General features: G+C 45.3%; 1 protein-coding gene and 1 long non-coding RNA gene across 6 annotated transcripts in view; one reads left to right on the top strand and one right to left on the bottom strand.

Annotated features, from left to right (window-relative positions):
- LOC143154095 (protein expanded) overlaps window positions 1-18,994 on the top strand; it is a 125,589-nt gene extending 106,595 nt beyond the window's left edge. For 4 of the 5 annotated variants that reach the window (XM_076325906.1, XM_076325907.1, XM_076325908.1 and 1 more), the window contains 8 exons: window positions 3,295-3,374; window positions 11,036-11,276; window positions 12,476-12,751; window positions 12,870-13,035; window positions 13,663-13,971; window positions 15,542-15,820; window positions 15,998-17,847; window positions 18,518-18,994. In XM_076325906.1, coding sequence (XP_076182021.1) covers window positions 3,295-3,374; window positions 11,036-11,276; window positions 12,476-12,751; window positions 12,870-13,035; window positions 13,663-13,971; window positions 15,542-15,820; window positions 15,998-17,847; window positions 18,518-18,994 — 3,678 coding nt within the window. The remainder of the gene's footprint in view (window positions 1-3,294; window positions 3,375-11,035; window positions 11,277-12,475; window positions 12,752-12,869; window positions 13,036-13,662; window positions 13,972-15,541; window positions 15,821-15,997; window positions 17,848-18,517) is intronic. The other variant, XM_076325910.1, reaches the window with a different exon arrangement.
- LOC143154099 (uncharacterized) lies at window positions 6,070-9,770 on the bottom strand. The gene is made up of 4 exons (XR_012993990.1): window positions 9,645-9,770; window positions 9,238-9,574; window positions 8,880-8,941; window positions 6,070-6,431 (listed from the first exon to the last, which is right to left on the bottom strand). It is a non-coding gene; the product is annotated as an uncharacterized LOC143154099 (long non-coding RNA).
- Window positions 18,995-23,336: the final 4,342 nt, after the last annotated feature.

The following is a 23,336-nucleotide window of genomic DNA, read 5'->3' as shown; positions in this document are numbered from 1 at the left end:
ACGATTTGACCGGAGGGTCTAGGTCTAGACATAACCGAGAGAAACCCTTCTCGGTTTAATTTTCGGCTACCGAATTTGGAGCGGGCTTCGTTATTGGTACCTGTCTCCCCTCGTTCTGCCTCTTCGTTCTTTCTCGGCTCCAATCTTCGGTCCTCTGTCCCCTGCCGTTCTCTGTATTATTTTCTTTCTTTCTTTTTTTTTCTCTTTTGCTTCTTTTTATTTCAAGCCCCCTCTCCATCTTTTCGTCTCCGTCCGATGATGTATCGACCGTTCGTTACACGCTCGAAAAGGCGACGGGACCCCGCGTACGTGTGTGTCGGTGACTTCTAATTTCTATTGGCGAAACCCACCGAATCCTTTTGATTGCCGGATTTAAATAGAAGCCGAGATAGATAGACGGTGATGCCGGTGGGGAACGAAATTAGGTCTAGATCGATGTTTCTCTACGTTACGGAGATGGTTCTCGTGTAACGAACCGATCGGCCCCGCGTTTCGTTTTAATTCCGTGCGCGACGCTTAATACGCGTCGAGCTTACCGAGAGAATAGAACGCGTTGATTTTGTAAAAGTATCGTCGCACACCTCGGGCGAAAGGAGACGAGAGTTACAGCAGGGTGTGTGAGAAAGTTGTCCAGCTTACCGAGGGAACGAGACGCGTTCAATTTTTCGAATCGTTCGCTTCGCGGAAAGGACACGTGATATTTATTTAAATTCACGGTGTCGAAGACAATTGTAGAGATTCGTGATATTTATTCAAGTTCACGGTGTCGAAGAAAATTGTAAAGATTCGAGAGGTATCTTCCGAAACGAAAACGAAAGCATCGATGGCCAATTCCACGAACCGTAAATCTTCCAATTTTTCTTTTCGAACGTTTACTTCAAACGATATTCGAAACATTGTCCCGCGTACTCGATCAGCTTCCAACACCCACCTCGAACCGTGAACGCGCCCTAGTAATCGGATTTAAATGACCCGAAGAAAGTCAGAAATGGCCACAAACTGTCAACCATTCGCCTTCGAAGATTCTTCTCCGATACGAAGAACCGGTCGTTGAAATTTCTTCGAACAAAAAGTACGTACAGACATTTTTCGAGCGTAATTTTTTCCACTTTGATGTATTCGTAAGGTACGAAGTATTGGAATGTTCCACGTTGGGAAAAACGACGCGTTTCTACGTCGAGTTCCGTAACGACCGAGAGTCGTCTTTCATGGGATCACGGATAGAAGAAATTCGTAAAAAGTTGAATAAAAAATACCTTGAAACTATACGCGCGTGTTTACACGTTACGATTTCGAGTCCGTATAGTGACGCGCAAGGCGCAAAATTCGCAAACTTACCACGCGGTGAGTAATTTTCACGCCCGACAATGTCGTCCGTTGGTTTCGTCATCGTTTCGAAGACTCCTGGTCGGTCCGCGTCGCGCCAAAGGGTACCGTGAACGAGTAAAAAAGAATCCGTATTTATCTCTCGATAACGCTGACAGCGAAATATTAAAGATATTAAAAAAGTCGTCCTGTCAGGTTTCACCGAAGCCAACAGATGGTCTCGTTATCGATCTTCGAATCTCCCGGTCCCGAGTTTCACGGGGCCCAGAGACCGCTGGAGAATCCCTACGGTCGAATTTAGTCCCGATTCTCGGTGGAACGCGTGTAGCTACCGTGCTTGAGCGCGCGTGGGCCGGGACACGCGTGGGCGTATTCACGGTTTGGTGGTTTCGCCCACGTTGGCGGTTTTTCTTTCGTCGCGGTAGCTCGCGAGTGGCTGCCGAAGTTTAACGCTCGGCACGACGAGGTACCGAGCGTAAATCCGTGGCACCGTCGAGCAACGAGGATTTACGAATCGAGACGGCGTTGATCAGCAACGATCGTTAACAGCGAGCGCGAACGATACGTCGCGATATCGGTTGTTATCGATTCGACGACAGAAATAATACGATCGGCGGCGTCTTTGTTCGATCTAGTCGACGAACGCTTCTCGAGTTACTTATTCTAGTTAGGAACAATCCGATCATCGAAACAATTCATTGTCTCCGGAGGCCGTGGCTTCGAGAGGATGCGGTCGATGTTAGGCCAACACGGTGAACGTCCAAGTTTTCCTTACCGCTATTGTTAGCATCGAATTAACGAAAACAGGTGCTCCGATTTGATTTACGAGAATCTTCTTACCCTTGGCTCGGTCCCGATTCGATTATAATGCGTCGAACGAGTTATACGAGGCGCTCCGAGCGTATCAAGTATATTCGTACACGCGTGGCTGCGAGATGGAACAACGAATCTACGTAATGGAGAAGAATGGTACGCGAACGTGGATCGTGCGTGGTTAACGCGATTCTCGAAATTTTAGAAACGATTCTATCGAGTAATCGTGAACTATGCGTTTCACGTGTCACGCTCGGTGCGTGTTAGATGCACTTGAGCCAAATCGGTGACTCTCGAAGGCCGCGAGATCTTGCACGATGAAGACACGATGAGTACCGATCGATTCGAGAATCAATGTCCCGCAATTCGAGCTAATATCAACGTTCTTGGATTAGGGAGACTCTAGACGGTTGGCCAGGTGCGCGGATAAAACGACCAGGTAGCGATGCGGACGTACTCGCATCGGCCATCTTTGATTTTTACGAAACAAGACCCACGGACGGAGCATCAAAAAATATTATAATCGGGTGAAAACTACTCCGATAATTCTGGGTGTAATATATTTTAGTTAAACGACTCGAAGACTAACGGAGATAAACAGAAACGTTGAATACGAGAACGGTTTAATTTTTGTCGCGATTAATTTCATCTCGATACAAATTTCGGCAAATCGTACGTTATTGCAAGCAGATATTTAAAAAACCGATCTATTTAAATACTCTGGTGTCACGTGTAATTTGTAGAAATTTTCATTCAGATTTTGGGAATACTAGTCGAGAAAAGAATTGTGTCTTACCGATTAATTTTTTATTATTTTAATTCTAGAGAAATCGAATCAAATTCCTTCCATAAACGTTAAAAGTGGTGGTCACGGAATATCGGCCGATGAAAAACAATACGGGTCAAATATCGATTTCGATGCTCTGTTCGTGCGCCAAGTTTCATCCAAGTACCTTATTAGCGATACCTTGCGCAACCTTTCTATTTCTATTCGCGTTACAGTAACGTCTAACAGTTTCTTCGAAGCTATCATTTTTCCTACGCACCTGTTCAACCGTCAAGGATCTCACCGATCGAAGATGCGCGAAACATCGTTGGTTAACCGATGCCTGCTAATTGAAATGAATTTTAATTATATCGTCTTGTGATTTGCAGGGTTTAGACAGCAGCGGACGGCCAGCGTTCGTCCTTTACTTTCGCGTTCGTTACTACGTCGACACGCCATTGCTCCTAAGGTAAGCCATCCATAGATTTCTCAACGTAGAAATATCGAAATAGATTTCGATCGCGTTCTAACGATTCTCACTCGTTGGCAGCTTCGACATCCAACCCCTTTACAAGCGACATCACCGAAATCGTTCCTTACGAACGCCATTTAACTCTCAAATGCACGTTACTTTTCCAAAATTACTTCGCATAGAAGCGAAGGCGTGAAAACTCGACTTTACTTTTTCGAAGAAGATCGTAATACATCAAATTAGTTCGTTTTTTAAATATGCCAAAATTACTTCGCAAACAAGTACGAAAACAATTGACTCGTTATGAGATAAGTAGTTATTAGCTGAGAAATAAACGAAAATCGACGAAAATATGTAGAAATGCAACAGTAGGTGAGAAACACGAAACTAATAACATTTTTCAGAGAAAAGTTTCGTGAAAAACTTTTTTAAAAATTGTACGAAAGATGTCGACACGAACTAAATATCATTTGGCAAAATGTAATCGTGTCGGAACGACAGACGATTTCTTTCGCTCGAGTCTGGTGAATCAGTACCGTGATATTTTGTTATTAGCATACCTACAAGTCGCGTTCGAAATTTTAAACGAGTTTTCGATCCTCCCTTTTTTCCATACAGGACGAATTCCAAACGGTTTGATCTACGAGTCGACGAAACGTATTTTCGTGTCTTCTCTGTATACAGGGTGACGAGTTTCAGTCGAGACGCTCAGAATATTTTCCAAACTGTTGACGATACTTAAAACTATTCCAGACAAAGGTTAAATAATTTCAAGAAGTACACGATCTGATGTATTCTCTTTGTGAACGTGTAGAGAACGTACAAAGCTCGACTTTATTTTTCAAACAAGATCGTACATTTTGGTACTATTGACGATACCAAAAACTATTCCAGACAAAGGTTAAATAATTTCAAGAGATACACGATCTGATGTATTCTCTTCGTGAACGTGTAGAATACGTACAAAGCTCGACTTTATTTTTCGACCAAGATCGTAAATTTCGTTATAGTTTAAAGACTACGGATTACTTTACCAAAATGGAGAGATTACGATCTGAAAGGTGTACTCTCGATCAGCGTTCGTCTCAGAAGTGGAAGGTTTCACCTTGGCCGTGTCTCTGACGGTTCTCTCACGGTTCGGTACCGCGATACGGACGAAACTGCGAAAGGGTTTAGGAAGCAGAAAAAGTCCCATCGGACGAATCCGCGATCGAATCGTAAGCGCGAATAAAAACTCCGGTAGTCGGATCGAGCCCACCGGCTGACAAATTATTCACTCGAAAGAGGCTTGGCCTCTCGCAGGAAGCTAAATTAGTCGAGGACGCTCCGGCCATCGGACGGGCCCCCAAATGGATTGCAGAATTAATCGGAGTAATTAGCGTTCCGCTTCAAATACTCCCCTGCGCCACCGGTGCCCGGCCAAACTGCCAAACCCGCGTAGCCTACCGGGCCCGCCTTTTGTCCCTTTTTTCCTAGCCGCGGTGTATCGCGATTATAAGGGTTCCCCGGCTTGCCCCGGAGGACCCGAGAAGGAGGGACAGTCGAAGAAAAGGAGAGGAAATCGACAACGGGGCGAGAGCGAAACCAAACCGAAAGAGAGTTTGACAGTGTTGGGCACACGCGTTCGGCGTCGTGGCGCGAGGGAGACGATAGGAACCGTTCGTTGAAGGGAGTAGGGGAGGAGGTCGAGGAGAGGGGGGAAGGCTCGAGGGCCCGGGGTAACGAGGATAGAGAAAACGGGGAGTGACTGGAAGCGAAGGACGAAGCCAAAAAGGGTGGCTCGATTCTCCCTGGACGATCTTCCTCCTCTTCTTACTCGCGAAACGAAATCTCGACTCCTGTCCGGTAGCTAAGTGCTACCTACTCTTGTAATTATAAATTATTACGTGGCGCGTGATAGATAGACCGTGCGCATTAAATGAAAGCACTCGTCCCGGTAATTATACTGATACGTAGTTGCTTTCTGATTTCCACCCGAAACCCGTGATTTACATCGGGGGCCCCGCCGCATTCACCGCACGTCCACGTCGACGAGGGTTTAATTCGTGAAAGGACCCACGGCTCACCGGGCGCCGAACACATCCGAAAACACCCGTTCCAACCGTTCCTTCATTTTCCTGTTTCCTTGCTCGGTTCGTTCGCGATCGAACCGACATTTTTACGAATTTCGCGATAGGTTTGCGTTCTCGTTCACAGAGAGGCTGCCGAGTTTGCGAGATACGCGCGTTTGAAGATTTACCGGGTTGTTGGTTAAGTTTTTAGTTCAATAGTATATGGTTGTTCAATAAGTCGTTCGATAAAACTTATCGAACAGTATAGTACTAAGTTTCTTAATAAGTTTTGTTGTACATCGAACAGTACAGTCCGATAAGTTTTAAACTATTGAATGGGTCTAGAGGAGGACGTCTCTTGAGAAATATCACGATCGCTTTAATTTTTTATATAGGAGTTAAACGTTGTGCGAACACGATCGAGTCGAATTCAAGAATGATAATAATCGTTGATATTTCACGAGGTTGGAAGATACGTAATCGTGCTTGTATATTTTTCGTGCAAATGCAGGTGTCTTCGATAGAGAGTCTCGTTATCCATGATTTTCTTCGAAAGCAAGTATTTTATAGGCAATGGTTGTTTCGCACTTTGGGAACGAAGTAAAGCGACCAAGAACAAATATTTAGTTTCCTTATTAACAGCTTGTAATTAGGCGGAATAAATTCCGTGAAACGACGAAGAACGAAATCGAAGCAAAATTACCGTTATGTTTCATTTTAATCTAATCAGAACTGAACATATCCGATGCCATTTATCGCACACTGGTGCACCATTCGAGTGCTTCCTTAGATACATTTTCTTTACAGTTGGCACAGAACCGCTTCGCGTTCGATAAAATACCTTTTTGCGTCTCTTTCTTTACGTATTCGTGGACATCTTCCGCTTCCAGTTGGTTCCTCAGTGTCGTTGGATCCGTTTTTTAGTTTTCTACAAGACGACTTCCTTGGCTAACCCTCGTAAAAAGATTCCTTCGGTTTTTAGAAGCATTCCGATCTGGACGAGCTGTTACGAATAAAAAAAAATTACATTTACAGCCACAGTATCCACCGATATGTAAAACATTGACAGGGACCACCTTCGATTTCCACGTTTACCCGTTCATCTCCGACGGTTCTACTTTTCTATTTTTTTTCACTTTTTCTCAATCGTCCTCGCTACCTCGAAACCGGTTTTTAAACATCTATCTCGGAGACTCGAGCAACAATAAAATCTATTTAGTTCGTTGTACGCATAAACTCGTTACGATACAGCGCGAGTGTGCAAGAATACGGTTCCCTCGATCGTGCGCAGTGCCTTCTATTACGGATTGTGACTTGCTCGATAAATTACTGCCAGTCATGTGCACAGGATATTGAATTTACCGAAGTTAATAAAACTCTTTCGTCGATAGCCGCGATGTCATTCTTCTTCGCGACAACGACAGACCTCGCGTTACGAAGAACCTTTTACGAAGATTGCACGAACCGGACATCGACGTGTTCGTCGTGCATTTCTAGGACTTGTCGCTCGTGGACGAACGTTCGTATATTTTACTCGTTTCAAAAGTTAATGCACTCGTATCGCACTGGCTAAAATTACGTACAACTCGTTCGAAAGAAATTTTCATTTCGGTCAAAGTTACGTTTAACTGCTGTTGAAATTCACAATTGAGAAAAATCTTATCCAACGATATAAAGAGAGCCTTAATTATTCGAAGCAAGAGTTAATATTGTGTGTCGTTAGTTGCTAACTCAATCTATGTAAAAATATACAAAGTATACACAGACGTTAATAAGCTAGCAAGCGTTAAACCGGGATTAACCAAGAGACGATCGGTTAGAAAAAGTCACGGAATAGTGACTTTCAAGACCACTCGAGTAGAAAGAATTTTAGTTGGTTGTCTATTCAAAGTTTTGTTTTACAATGTTCAGGGATTCGTTAAAGAAGCGTACGAATATTTTTTTTATACTACATTAGATACAACGTTTATTTCTTAATTTTGATAGTCAGTCTCTATGGACCGACACTACCTAAACGAAAAGTGTACGGTCCTTGTGGATTGACGTCGAGCTCGTGTTAAAGGAAGAAGTAGAGAGGCAGTGAGTTAGTACGAATGGACAATGGATCGAAATAACAAGGTTTGATTAATATCTCTAATATCGAGATATTTACGAGAGAATTGGTAACACGACACGCGAGTCGCAGCGCTCCCTACGTTGACGCACTTTCGTAATCTCGGGCGTGTTGTTTCGCTGAGTTGCAGGGTTAGTTTCTATTGCTATGCACGATGCGTGCGAACTGTATCAAACGTCACCGTGTGATGCTCACGTGGACTATACAGGCGGAAGTGCGTCGTTTATCGTTACGCAAAGTTGCACGATGAGTCTTTCGACGCGCATCGCCACCAGATACGTCTAGTTTTCTATAAGCGGATTTACGTCGCAACGTAGGGCAAACCTGTAGTACCGTGCTACGTTATCTCGCGATCTGCGCTTCTTTTCACATTGCAGCGTTACTTGCAACCTCTTCACCGTGTCTCTCTACAATACGTATTTTTATTCCATCGGAGATTAATAACGATGACTCGAAATTATTTTGCGAAGAAACTTTGAAATTTCGAATTAAGGGAAATTTATTAATAGTATAGTTTTCTTTTTACAAATGATAATCTTGATCGAAGTTATTCTTGTAAAGTTCACGGTAGAAATTTGAAAGAAATTTAACAACGATGACTCGAAATTATTTTTCGAAGATGCATCGAACTAAATCGACGTTTAGATACGTATTCTTTGAAATTTTTAATAGATTTTCAATTAAGGGAAATTTATAAACAATATAGTTTTCTTTATATACATGATAGTCTCGATTAAAGTTATTTTTGTAAAGTTCACCGTGGAAATTTGAACATTGATTATATAATTCATTTTAACAGAGGGTTAAAATGAATTGAACAACGCACGGTATATGAATGTTTATTAAGTTACGATTGTTGGGGATCGTGGTCGTTGCTCAACTCTGATTCCAATGTGTATCAGATTCTCGTTGCTGTTTTTTATTCCTCGCCACGTGTCACCTTGAATATTGTTATGTCATACGTCGATAGAGTCGTCTTTGTAATCGCTTTCGCGGGATATAAACAAACTTATAACTTTCCAATACAAACTATTAAGTTTGTCTCTGTATTCCGAAATTGATTGTAACGTTTGAAAATTTGCACAAGCCATCGAACTCGTAAAAATTAATGAAACTTTTTCTCCTGTATCATTTTTTCTTCGTTCGTAAAACCCATTCGCTCGTAGAAAAACATACGTACGCGTACCATGCACCTGTATAATAGCGATTGTGCAAATACAATGAGATTCGACGTACGATGCGAGCGATTGTACAACACGAGAAGTTACTTCCGTCGTAGCTCGATTTAAAAAAAAAAATACACCAAGCGTCTACGCTGTTTAAAATAATAAAACGTACCGCGTACAAAAGTTGTCCAACATCGAAGAGGACGCAATGCAACGACTGTGCTTTCTTCGTGACTGAAAATGTAAAAGTGATTTATAGGTCATCATTGTTCTTTTTTTTTTTAAATAAAATATCTAGTACTTGTAGTAGAAATCGGTGTAACGAATTTTAAGATCAAAGGTACCCGTATCTCGAAGCTAATGGTTTCCAAGATATTCGCCTATTTGGAAACACTTCACGGTACGGTCGTGCCGTTACTCTGTCATTTTCATGGTATTTCTTCGACATTAAAATTGTGTCAACAATTTCGCCAGGAGCGTAATCCAGCGCTCTTAACGATTTCACTATTAAGTCACCGTTAAACCTTTACCTCGAGATTATCGCGTTTGGAATGCGTCAATTCCACAGGATGAGAAACTCTTGTGCAATTCGTTCTCCGAGAACTTCCTATTATGTTTGTAAATACGATGTGCCTATACTTTCTACTCCGAGTTGCGATCCACGGTCGCGTGTACCTTTTCGAAAGCTCCTATATCCGTATAGTCGAGACGACTTCGAGAAACATTAAACGATGCATTGTTTGTTTCTTTTCTTTTTTTTTTTCGAAGCTAAAATAACGAAGCAACAAAATAATTTCGTACGATCCACATCGAACAACGATGCACAATTTACCACAATGGGGGTCCAGACCTCTCCACGCCTATAAACTATAATAGATCGGATCAATAATAGCGTACAGCTGTATCTCGTCGTAACACCATCACCGTACACATTTACCTCGACGCGTCTAATTTCGACTCCTCGATTCGTATCGTGCCGCGACTCCGATCGAACGAAAACGTACCGTTGTTATTATTTCACGAGCACCGTCTAGATCCTTTTTAAAATGTTCCGCGTACTTGGCGTCGGCCAACGAGGCGCCGCGGCGCGCCGCACGAATATGTTCCGCATAACGGATAGCGCACCGAATCGCGAGAAATCATTTGCATAAATAATAATAATAATAATAACCTTGCCATTTCCGTGGGATAAGCTTCTCACGGTTACCGAACGTTCCTTCTCTTCATAGCGGAGAGACCAGCGGGGAGGACGATGGTGGATCGATCGAACTTCGGTGAATGGTTTTCAAGTGTTTCCGACACGCTCGCCGATATAATGAATCGTATCGTGACTCGTGAATAATTAAATCCCGTGCTTCCATAGAGATGAATTTTTTTCTCCCTCTCTCTCTCTCTCTCTCTCTTTCTTTCTCATTTGTCTCTCTCTCTTAACGGCAACGCGTCCCGCGTTCGAAAACCTTTATTTAAGAACGTCCGGTCGACGTTTCTACGGACACATTCCACCGTACGAAACACGATGTCTTGTGAAATTCGTGCGCTGTTACGTAAGTCGATCGCGTTGGATATCGTTCCATCGAGTTTCAACCGGCTTAGACATCCACTCGATTACCTCCACCGCTTTGGGGAACGAAACGGAGTTGGACCGAGCGTACACTCGTGGATTGTACAGGGTGCCCCGATCGTCGTCGATCGATATTTACACTTCTTCTCGAATCGTTTCAAAGATCACGATCTTTCGTAATACGCTCGTATAATTTGCACGCGTTCTCTCACCGTGCACTCTTCCACGGTTAATTTCTCATCTGTCTAGACGACGTGTCGAGTTTGGGTTAATCGGTCTGACACGAAGTAGATATATGCGATACAATAAAGAACGACCGTACCGTGAAGTGTTTCCAAATAGGCGAGTACAATAAAATTATTGTATCGCAAATATTTATATTAATACAATACAATTATTTTCTAAAATAGATTATTGGCATAAGTACCAACGGAACTTCTCCAGGCACTGTCCACTCGTGATAACCAAAACGACAAACGAATCATCTGCACAGATAAACTCTTTCGATCTCTCCATAAATACATTGAAAACCTTTCGCATGTGTGTATTGTCAATGTCTCGCTCTAACCGATTCTATACTTTCAATTCTTCTTTCCCTTTTATTTTTCTTTCAAGCGCTCAACGACTCCTCCGTCGTCGTTTGAAAATAACCGTAACGTGTTATTCGAAGGAGGGCTTCAAGTCCGTAAATAAAGAAAATAATAACGATAATATCGGTACTTCCTCCCGTATCGTGACTAAAAACGAAAAATAACGATTTGTTTCAGCGATGAGACGACGCGTCACCACTATTACCTGCAACTGCGGGACAATGTCGTCAGGCATGGCGGCGGGGTGGAGAGCCTCCATCCTCACCATCCCCTGCACGAGCCATCCATCGTTACGCCTCTGCTCACACTCGCGGGTCTTGCCCTACAAGCCGATCTTGGGGACTACTCCGAAGAACGGCATAGGCCACACGCAGGATCTGTGGGATACTGCAAACCCACGGATTACCTTCCGCCTCACGTAAGTATTTGTTTCGAGACGCTGGAAACACCGAACTGATGCTCGATGTAGCTACATTGACCAAAAGTAGCTGCAGCAGCGATGTAACTACCTTGACCAAAAGTAGCTGTAGCAACGATGTAGCTACTTTGACCAAAAGTAGCTGTAGCAGCAATGTAGTTATCTTGACCAAAAGTAGCTGCAGCAGCGATGTAGCTACATTGACCAAAAGTAGCTGCAGCAGCGATGTAGCTACCTTGACCAAAAGTAGTTGCAGCAGCGATGTAACTACCTTGACTAAACGTAGCTGCAGCAGCGATGTAGCTACATTGACCAAAAGTAGCTACAGTAGCGATGTAGCTACTTTCACCGTGGAAGATTGGTTGGAAAGATTCGAACAATTTGACAAATCCGCGGAAGAGACTGGCCAGAGATTCACCTCTTTTGGAGCTTTACCCTAACTTCGTTAGAGGATCAGGTGTTTGGATAATTCGACAGAATCGATGAAACACGCATCAGGGTCTCGATACGGTGATACTTGTATCTTCTAGTATTTGTATCCTTGTATAAACTGCTCTGTATCTGAGTACGAGCCAAATCTCGCGATTTATAGATTCTCGCGAGAAGTGAAGTCGAATTAGCAAAAATTGAAGGAAAGTCGATCGTTCGTTTCGTGGCGAGTACGAGATAATCGTTAGCGCCGTGAACCCGCGTTAAAAATGACGGTCGTCGCGCCGAGCACTCGAGATATCGTTCGATATCTCGATCGTTAATCATCGCGACGGAAAAGAAAGAAAAAGAAAAAAAAAGGTTGCGCATCGAACCACTCGGTACTCCCACTCGGTTCCGGTGCGTGGCTATAATTTTGAAACGTCCTGTAAAGCGCGCTCGAGTTTTCAAAGTATCGGGATACCTCGCCGAGTTGGCGATCCTCCAATTATACCGGAGCGTGCATCATTTCCTCGGCAAACATAAATCGTAGTTCCTCGTTTTTCTAAGATTTACCTTCTGGAATGTAGACCTATTCCCGCGTTGATGCCCCTCGATCGTAAACCTTTCGCGGTCCGAGTTTCCTCCCCACCCCACCCCTATCCGGTATAGTAGCCTGCTGGACAGTTCGATGGCTTGCATAAGCAGTCCGTTAAGAACGCTATACAGTTTAGCGGCAACAGTAGTCGGATCCCCCGATTAAACGTAATCAATGATCGTGTGGGCTTCAGATGTGCCTCGAGTCGAATGTGCTCGCCGTGCTCGCGGTTCAGCATAGAGACAACCGGGGCTTATCGAGGGAGGAGGCAGAGCTCCAATACATCCGGGAGGCGGTGCTGCTGGAGGCGCCGCTCAACGCTCACCTCTATCGGCTCAGACGGAGCAAGAACGAGCCGGGCCCGGGACGTATACTCCTCGCGATATGCGCTCGCGGGGTGCGAGTGTACGCCGAGGAGGAGACACCGCGTGTCTTCGCCTGGAACAACATCGGCAAGCTCTGCTTCGACGTTAGTAGTGTTCACCCTCTATCGATCCACTCGTCGTGTTCTCTCGTGTTACCGTGACGTCCACGATTCGACGGACAATACTTCCCTTACCGTCTGACCCACGATCTCTTCCGTCCAGCGCAAGAAGTTCGAGATACGGGCTGTCGATCAGCCGGACAAGCTCACCCTCTACAGCGGATGCGACGACAAGAGCAAGCTGCTCCTGGGACTCTGTCGCGACACCCATCAGTTCTCCATGGCCATAGCACCGCGAGTGAACGAGGCGAAGAGGCGCGAGGAGGAAGGTGAGAGACTGAGATCGGCTACCTTTGACTCTTTCGATCAGAGATTACGGAATTATTCTCGACTCGCGTCGATGTTAACGCTCGAACCACCGATCGTGTTATCGTTTGTATCGGACCACGTACGTATCTTGGATGTTAAACGGGGAAAGGGTAAATCGACTCACGGGTACCATCGGTTGTCCATTTTATCCGAGAATATCGCGAGCAATGATTTCGTGAATGATCAGGTAATTTTAAAAAGAAGTTCGAAACAAGTAAAATTCATCACTTTGCTAGTTCTAGCGCGAATCGCCTAGTGTGTCTCTCTTCGTCGTTTTCGATGGAAAAATTACGGAAAAACGGTAACGCAAAGAATCTTTCGCGTCGGTACGGTAGTTCGATGCGTAGCAGATCGTCGTTCGATCATTTGCAACTGACGTGCGCGCAGTGACGCTGCTGCGCGAGTTGTTCTCCGAGGACGGAGAGTTCGATCGGAACCAGTGACTCCGGCACGGTGTACGGTCGGTTAACCGGACTCGGTAATTTATCACGGGTACTATATTGGAGTTCCCGTGAATATATATATGTATATGTATATATCGTTCGAGCGAAAACGAATTTACGATTTCTTTCGGGTGCGACCAACAGAGAGGAAGGTTCTCCGCGACTGCTACATGTATCCGGCACGTTGCAAGCTGAGCTTAACGGCCCGCGGGGCGCGCGGCGATCAACGAATTTCTGTTATCTCGAGCACGTCGTCCAACACGACTTCTGGAATTGTCAGCGACCGGGTTCACAGCGAGGACGAACCGGACACGGCGCCTGCCTCGACCGAGTGTCTGCCGCGGCTCACCGAGAACACCTCGCACCCGGGGGTTCAGTTGAGCGTCGTGAACGGTACGAACGCGGACGTCGAGGATCGTTCCATGCCTTCGTCGCCAGTCTCCACCGTGGATGGTAAGCACAAGTCGAAGATACGCGTCAATTTTGCGGGGAAATATCAAATACTTTCGTAACGGGCAAATCCTATCGGACAACCGTATTGTACGGGACGGAGGTTACGAATTTAGGATTGGTACGCAAGACAATGGTTAGTAGGAACGATTAATGGACAAAACTCGACTGACTGTGACTCGTATCGACCGACTGTTACAGACCGTTCTTGTTGACTGTTTTTGTTTTCGCGATCGGAGGGCACCCGTTTTCTGGAGTGACATCTATCTCTGTTTTGGAATTCGACCGATTCGTGATTCTTGTTCACGAATACTACCTTAGCTGAAGATATCCGACCTATTTTGCTCACGCGTAAAATCGATTCGAATAGTATCGAACCACTGACCGTCGGTTGTCCGCGCGTTGATATTGTTTACCGCACATCCGACGTGTCGATATCGATACGTTGGTAACTCATCTGCATATTGCGCAACCTTCCGTAATATGGATCGCGTCGGACTTCGATATTGAAGAAGTATTCGTTGGAGAATATTTTCCCGATATGTTTTGCGGCGTCTCGCGTCGTATAAAATTGAATACCATTTCTATTAATTTCTCGAAGCGATAACGCGACACGTTGGAGGGAACCGACCGCCTGGTTGTCACCGCACGAACAGCACGCGATCGGTGTGCGATCGTCGTCGTACCGGCAAAACATTCTCGCCGAGAATGTCGATGCGTGGCTGGTTAGGTGGACGCATCCACGTTTGAACCGTATATCGAATAACGCGTACACGTTGACGTTGGTCTTAAATGGGCGCCGTTCTTAAACCTCCCTGCCCGTAATGTTGCAATTTACGAGGTGTACGTACATAGTTTTACAACCGGGCGTATACATAGATCGACGTTAAAATTATAACGTGTAATGTTTGGTTTTGCGCGGATCGACCATAGTTACTCCTCATAGCGAAAGGGTTAATTACAGTTATTAGCATCGTTGTATCGCTGCACTCGTGGTAAGTTAATCGCTTCTCCGACGAGTGATTTTCCAGTGGTAGGTCCGAGGAAATATTCTCCGTTTCCTTTTCTCTCTCGTTCTTAATACGTGGAAGCAATTAGAAGAAGATACGGGAACATTTTCCACTTTCGAACTCGCAATTTCTTCGTTTTTGCTTCTTATCTGGTTCGCTTATTGGGCACTTAGTTTTCAATAGTCGTAGCTGCGCTCGATCGTGGGAACGAAACGTTAATTTATTTAATACATTTTATTTACCGCCGTTCACGTGCACACATATAGATATATATATATAGAGAGAGAACGGTAACATCGTGAAAACTAAGGCGGAATTCCCTCCAATTCGAAACGCATCGATTAATATATCCCCGAAGAACGATCGGAATTCGACCATATACACGGAACGCGTCCAAAGTGTATTTATACTCTTACATTGCAAGAGTGGACGCGCTCTTATCGGCTAATGGTCGGGGATACGTTCGCTCGTAAATGCACCCTCCCGGGATCGTTGAAAATTGATCTCGTCGATAACCAGCAACTCTGTTTCGAGTATTCTAAAAACAATTGCACGATTTTTAGAAGTAGACGGAGCGGATAGCACACCTACGACGACTGCGTTGAGGTTGGCGTCGAGCGCGGCGACGGCGGCCGAGGGGTCGCAATGTAGCAGCAGCTGCAGCACGGTCGTGGTCGTGAACGCACCTGCTGGTGGACCGCCGCGAATGCGGCGCACATCGGCAACATCCAGTCTGGAGCTGGGTTATTCGCATACGGCACAGAATTCAGCGGTTTCGTCGGAAACCGCTAGCTTTCCTGGCGCCATTTACGACAGGTGCAAAAAAGCTGGCAAATATGCAGGTGAGGTTCGACGTGTGCTCTCTTCCTTCCCGTCGGGAGCGAAACAATTTTTACAAGTTTCTCTTCCGGTCGCGTGTCTCTCTCGAGACTAGAAACGAACGAAACGAAACGAAACGAAAGGAGAAAAAGAAAACACTAGCTAATAACGGCTCGCGTCGCGACACGCGAAATTTCCAGGTACGGACATCGCGAGCGAAACCAGCGGCGTGTACACGCTGAGAAGCAGCGAGATGCAAGACGAGAGAATAGGCGACTTGTACTCGCCGACCGGTGACGCGAACGAATCCTCGGCGGCGAGCGACGTGTGCGCCCTGAGCACCGTTCAGTCCACGACCGACGAGGCATCGGTGACGTCCGGTTTCTACACCATCCACAGCGGTCTACGATCCGAGACCAGCGACGTATACACGGAGGATGTCAGCACGGAGGACCAGGAACCGATTTACAGCGTTTGCAAGGGTGACGACGACGTGGCGAACGTCGTCGCAACGATGACCGCCGTTTCACTGGACCAACAACTCGACGATCCTAGATCGCGCAGCAACAGCATACTGAGCGCGGGCAGCTTCCGCGGGGACGGTAGCGATCCGTCCAGCGTGGGACCGCTCCTCTCGGCCGACGAGCTCTCGGATCTGATCGTCGGACGTTACCCGCCACGGAAGACCATCAGCAACTCCATGGACTCCGACTGCGACTACGTTACCATGCCACCACCGCCCCCACCGCCGCGGACGGACAGCGACCGGCAGCTACCACCGCCGCCTCCCTATCCGGTGAGCATGGACTACGCGACGATCAACTCGTCCCGATCCAAGATACCGGACATCGATCGAGAACCACCGCCCCCGCCCCCGTACAACGCGACACGCGGCGAATTCGTACCCCTGCCGCCCAGGAGAACGGAACCACCCCCACCGCCGCCGTACACCTCGCCCAGAGAGAGGATACAGATACCGCCGCCCACACCCCCGCGTAACGACGCAGTCACTCCACGGGAACCACCGCCACCACCTCCGTACCCGGAGGTATCCGAGGTCACGCGTCAGGAAGCGATATCCACCCTCTATCCGACCACCAGCGAGGAGATCGTCTCGAGGGTCACCTCGACCAAGATCCAAACCAGCCTCGCGAACAGCAAAGCGAACGTCGGTCTGGCATCGTCGAAGACAATCGCTACCCAGGTCAACGACGTTGCCTCCCTCGCCCCAAAACCGCCTCCCAGAATCCAACCGCCCACCTATCCCGGTGACAAAATGAAACCCACGCCGGTTCACGCACCCGTCGCCGCACTCGTCGTAGGACCGAACAATTACCTGGACGTGCACGCATCCCGCGGCGGTCCGGTTCTCTTGCCTTACTTGACGCCACCGCCGCCACCACCGCCCCCACCACCGCCCATGGTACATCCGAGACAACCGCCACCACCGCCGCCCAGTTTGGCCACCGTCTACACCAGCCAGGTGGCCAGATCGCAGATCGAACAGTATAAACAGCAGCTCTACTCCGACGTCGATTACGTGATGTTCCCGTTGAAAGATCCCGCGGTGTCCAAGCAGGAGTACATCGACGCGAAACAGGGCTCCCTGTTGGCGGCCATGGCCGCCTATCCACCGCCCCCTTATCCTTCCTTCAATAACAAATCTTTGATAATGTATCGCAGCACCCCGTACCTACCCGGTTCGTCCTTCTCCTCACCGTCCAAGTACGCCTCGAATCAGAACCTCAGCAGCAGCGACACCAGCTCCAACAATTATCTGCCGCACAGCAATCTGAGCAGCCACTACGCCGCCAGCACCAGCTCCCTCTACAGTGGAGCCACCTGCTCGTCGGCGGGTAGTCAAAGCCTCAGACGAGAACCACCGGCACCGGCCCACCCTCATACGCTTCACGCGTTCTCGAGGACACGCAGCGACGAGAACATATTGAAGTGTTTCGACTCTCCACCCGGCATGAAGTTGCAGTCTCTGCCGCAGCTCAAGCACCGTAGGCTACCGCCGCCACCTCCGCCGCCTCCTTATGAGATACAGGTACGGTTCTGGTTCTCGCCAGGTTTCTGTTTCTTTTCTTTTTTTTTTAGGGATTCTTAGATACGAGTCACGACCTACCGAAACCCTTCCGAACTTGAGATCGCTAGGAATTGTTTCACAATCGTTGACAATCGCGTCTCGAACGGAGTGTAACGAATCAAGAATTTCGTTTGGAATGTATGGCTAGCGGAACATATTTATGCGTTCGACGAACCTTCGGGATTCGACCCGATGGGTATTTACTTACTCGTGTATTCGAGTACTTTTACTCCAACTCGTATTTTTGGAGTTTTTACTCCCATTCGTTCGAACAAACTTCAGTACGGACAATAGGTCTATTAATTTATATATAATCAATAGCCACAGCATTTCTAGGCCAAATATCTTTTTAAGGGGCAACAGTTATTATTGATCTTCTATCAGCATTCCATATATTGAAATAAATATTGTACAATGAATCTAAGGAGATTTCTCAATCAACAACGCTACTTCAAATCGATTTCACTCCTTACATTTTCTTTCACCCTTCGTTGTCCTATTTATAGTAATCCTTCGTTTATTTTTTCATCAGGTAGAAACAATCCAACCGGTGACACGACTCGTTGAACCGAAACGAAGGTGATCCAGTCCTGATCTCAATCTATTTACAAATATTGTTTCCTTGTTGCAGAATCTCGAGAAGAATCAACCGCTTCCGTCGGCTTCCTCGTCGTCCTCCTCGCCGAAGAAGACGTCGAAGTCGAGCGTAACGGAGGAACACGAAGAGGGAAAGGAGGACGGAATGTTGGACATACGCACGCTCCGCGAGAAGAGCCGTAACCTCGATCTGCCGTTGATATCGGCGTTGTGCAACGATCGTTATCTATTGAAACAGACCAAGGCGTTCGTGATGCCGAAACATCCCACCGAGGCGACCTCGTCGACGTCAGCGAAGAACGCCGCGAGAACGACCAACGGCGGCGCCTCCAGCAGGAACAAGTACCCGGTGAGCGGTCTATCGACCACACAGATCACGAAACCGCCGAGGAAATCATCGACGAGTACCCATAAACATCCCGCGGAGGTAAAAGGGAACGCTTACAAGATCGCCAACTCGACGGGGGTGTCACCTGGGAAGAAGGATCCTACGAGGACCTCGCATTCGTAACACGGGAAGAAAGAAGACCCGACGAGGACCTCGCGTTCGTAATATGGAAAGGAAGACCCGACGAGGACCTCGAATTCGTAACACGGGAAGAAAGACCCGAAGAGGACCTCGTATTCGTAATATGGAAAGAAAGACCCGACGAGGACCTCGCATTCGTAACACGGGAAGAAAGACCCGACGAGGACCTCGCATTCGTAACACGGGAGGGAAGAAGGACCTGAAGAGGACCTCGAATTCGTAACACGGGAAGAAAGACCCAACGAGGACCTCCCATTCGTAACAAGGAACTCGGAACGTGTGACGAACCTCTTGTTGAAAATTATAGAATTCTGTACCTCGACGAAACTACATTCCGATATGCCTTTAAAGATTCCCGCGCTAAGCTACCGTTTTTGGGTAATAGATAGCGGCGAAAGGAAAGAAGTCTTCTCCGACACCGTGGTCGCGAACGGAGAAAGAATCGGCTTGAGAGGTCCACCGGCACTCGTCCCGTTCGAGTGAACGTTTCCATCGCCTGGTTGGACGTCGATTTAGGAATCGAGCTCTCACGGCAAGTACCGTCGAAACCGATCGAACAACATTTTTTTCTAACGATCATTTCAACGGAGTTGAACCTCCTGTCGCGTCTTTGTCCCCTGTACCACCAAAACAGGGCTCGCGTGTACACGGTGTTCGAAATTGAGCGCAGTTTGCAACCAAGTACCGATTTCCTATTAGAGGAAGCATGGTTAACGCGGAGAATATCTCCCACGAGATGGAAACCATACTCTTGTCCGTTTCGCGAACGATCGTTTCGACGAGACCGTGTTCAAGGTCGAGATCGTGCACGTAACGAGTATCTTTTTTTTTAATGCAAAAACAAACTCTCGAGAAATTACAAGAGCTCGGTCGTAAACTCCAATACGAAGAGGATGCTGTACATTCCCTGATCTCGCGCTTCTCTTGACCTTGAAACGTAACTGTGCGAAGATTATACATAAATTTCTGAACATAACGTTACGTTGTGGATCGTCGAATTCGTCTATTTTTTTTCTCAACGAATGATATTGGAAACGGCGATACACTATGGAGAGAGAAGTGTTCGAAATTTGAGCTTCGAGAGCCACGAAACGAGAGTACCGTTTCCGTTTCGTTGGAAATGTATCCGGTGAGTTCAGTAGTTTGCTAGCGAACGACACATTCCGGCAAGAACACCCTGTATAACGCGTCGATCAACGTTCCTGACCACGATAACGGACAATGGAGCCGGAGTGGGGGAAACTCTGATGTAGCTCCGGAACTTACATTGGCCAGCATCGTGTTAGTTCCGCAATGAAATACGATTGTTAGCTCCGGGACCTTGAATGCCATAAATATACGAGATAATTTGCAATTAAAATTTGTACAACGAACAGCAAACATCTATACGCGAGTGGGAGAAAGGAAAAAACCGTAAAACAGTACAACCGATACTGTACACGATGTGTTCGGAACGTGGAGCTCTGGTTCGTGTGACTCAAACTACCGATCAAGACGAATCTTCCTTCGACCCGGCTATAAGTACTTAGACACCGTTTTGTTTTAATTTTTATTTTTTTTTATTTTTTTTTATTTCTCTCTCGTTCGTTCTCTTTTTCGAAGACCGTGCTTCTTCAACTCAGGGTGCCATTTTATCGTTTACAATACTTCCGCTCGTCGCGAACGCTCCAAAAGTCCGATGAGAGTAGGTTACGTTTCGCCACGACGACGTATCGCTAACCAACGTACGAATCATTCGTAACGCTGCACAAGGAGAACCGAAGGCGTCCATTGTACACACTTCGTCTCGTTGCATCTTTATGATCTCTCCGATACTCCTCGAGAAATTGTACCCTCCCCCTGCGAAACGAAGCTTTTTCGTGCATAGTGTAGCGGAGAAACCACCAACAATAAAGAGTGTCCGTTTATTTTTTTTCCTCTTTGTTCTGCTCAAGCTCGATTAGCGCGACGAAAACAAAAAAGAAGAAAAAAAGAAAAAATTGAACGCGAATCTCGCTAATCCTGGTAACGAGACCGTAAGTGCTCTTATGAATACTTAACCGTTTGCAAGAGCGACGTGTTGTCTAGGTACTAATTACGCAAATATTTTTATACTCTGAAAGAAGGCAGGTACGATTATTGTAACTAGAGAAATAGTACCTATCGATGTTTACGGAAGTAATATTTATTACCATCCAAGTTTTTTGTCTTTGTATTGTTTTTTAATATCTTTCAATCAGTGTTCGCTTTATGATACCTTTTTATCGAAGCGATCTTAAGCATTTGCGTGTACGTAACTGTAAGTGTAGTTTGTCGTTAATATTGACCTCCGATAATTTTATAATGGTTGTTAGGGAAATGTTAAGCGTTATTAAGTAGCCGATCAGAGAAAATCGACATACTCGTCGATCGAAAATTTCTGCGTGACAATAGAAATTTGAACGATCGTGCGCATCGTTGACAGATAAATGTTTGAAAACTGCACTACAGAACACGCACTAGAAGATAAACACGAAACAATTAAAGTTGTAAAAGATCCGCGTCAACGCGGGTCCTTTCGAACATTAATCATAGATCATAGTGTAATGGGTAATAATTTAGCCGTAATGTTGACTTATGTTAATTAATACTAGCTATTAATATTGCAACACGAACCATGTCTGTACATAGTATTGCGTGAAATTATAGGATTTGTTGTAGTCGGAAACCTCATGTATGTACCACGCGCCACCTCAGCTACGAATAATAAACTTTTTTTTTATAATGAAGATCGTTACGATAAAACTGCTACTTCCACGTTGGGCCGAGGAGATTTAACAACGCTTTACCATCGTACGATTTAAGAAACGAAACGCCTTTAACGTTTCGTTAAATATCGCGTTCAACGATGCAGACATAATTTGTAAGTAATAACTTAAAATCGTTTGTACAAATACACAGGTTCAAATATTCCGCCATTTTGTGGCTGCGTAATCCGATTCGTTGCGTACAGATGGCGCTGATTGTCTCTGTCTGTGCGAGCATGAGTACAAATATTCTCGTAACTTTCGCTCAAGATAGGTTCTTGTTATTAGGTCGTTGTCATGTATAATTGTGATGTCTACTAGCGTTTCCTACCGATGTCGGGCAAACTAAAACGCGATTTCATCGGAACATCTTCGTCCAATCTCACACGTTATACATTCGAGTCAAGCTTATGGCGCCATCTTCCCGTACGAGGCGAACTAAATGCGTAAACTGTGAGCACGTATGCTTGCTGCGTTACTTTGGAAGAATCAGGGACGATGCGGACACGGTTTGGAGGATTTTTGTCATATAAAATAATTAATTTCTTTGAAACGACAGAAATCTTTTGAACTGCGATCACCCTTCCTCTGGTTTATCTACTAAAAAATGTATGACTATCGAAAAATATATATGTATAATTAAAAATAAGAATTAGGAATAAAAAAAAGTATGACGTATGTACGAGACAAATTTTAATTTTCATAGATTCGTAGTAATAATAATTGTTGAAAATACTCAATTATATATTACTTTTGTTGTTTTCGTTGAAATGTGCACAATACTAAAATTATTTATAGCAAAGTAACCTGTATGCGGATACAACGTATTGTATGTTTCTTATTAACATACACATACGTGATAAAAAAAGAGTAGGCACTGCCAACTTGTCTTTGAACTGATGTTCGTCAATTCTGAATTGTCATACGTTGTTATTTACTTTAGGCAGCATTTCCTAACCATTGGGACGTTTGTTAAACCTTTTCCTTTCGAAACTACGTGCATTTTTAACGTGACATTTATCACGTGCCATACTTTCTGTAAGAGAAATAAATAGTGTGTAAATTATATTAATAATACATAACCTAAGTTGATAGAAATAATTCTACCGATATTATAAATATAATACATTATTTCTAACTCGTATCGCAATAAAATATTGTAATGTTATACAACACTACAATGCCACTTTTAAAATGTGATTAAAATTATTAAATAACATCGTCACAAAATTTACTTACCTTGCACAACAATTTTCTATTACATTCAACGATTCAGTGAAATCTTTAAACTTCGCTCGATTATCCACTTATAATAATTGATAATACATACTTTCGTTAATTATTTTATCCAGAAGTTAATTGTGGACTTTCGTACCAACGCAAAACACTGTTTACACAGGTTAAAACTGTGATTTCAAGATGGCGATTACCAATGTTCACCACGGTAGAATATTCGCATTAAAGCTTACCGAGGCATTCTAAACTCGAGGTAATGTCCTCTAGCGCTATCTATTATTGTTAGACAAAACCAACATATCGATTCAATTCAGTGCGTCTGC

This window comes from Ptiloglossa arizonensis, chromosome 13 (genome assembly GCF_051014685.1).
Source record: "Ptiloglossa arizonensis isolate GNS036 chromosome 13, iyPtiAriz1_principal, whole genome shotgun sequence".
NCBI classification, from domain to species: Eukaryota; Metazoa; Arthropoda; class Insecta; order Hymenoptera; family Colletidae; genus Ptiloglossa; species Ptiloglossa arizonensis.
The sequence above is the reverse complement of the archived record's forward strand: the minus strand, read 5'-3'. Positions and strand labels throughout refer to the sequence as shown.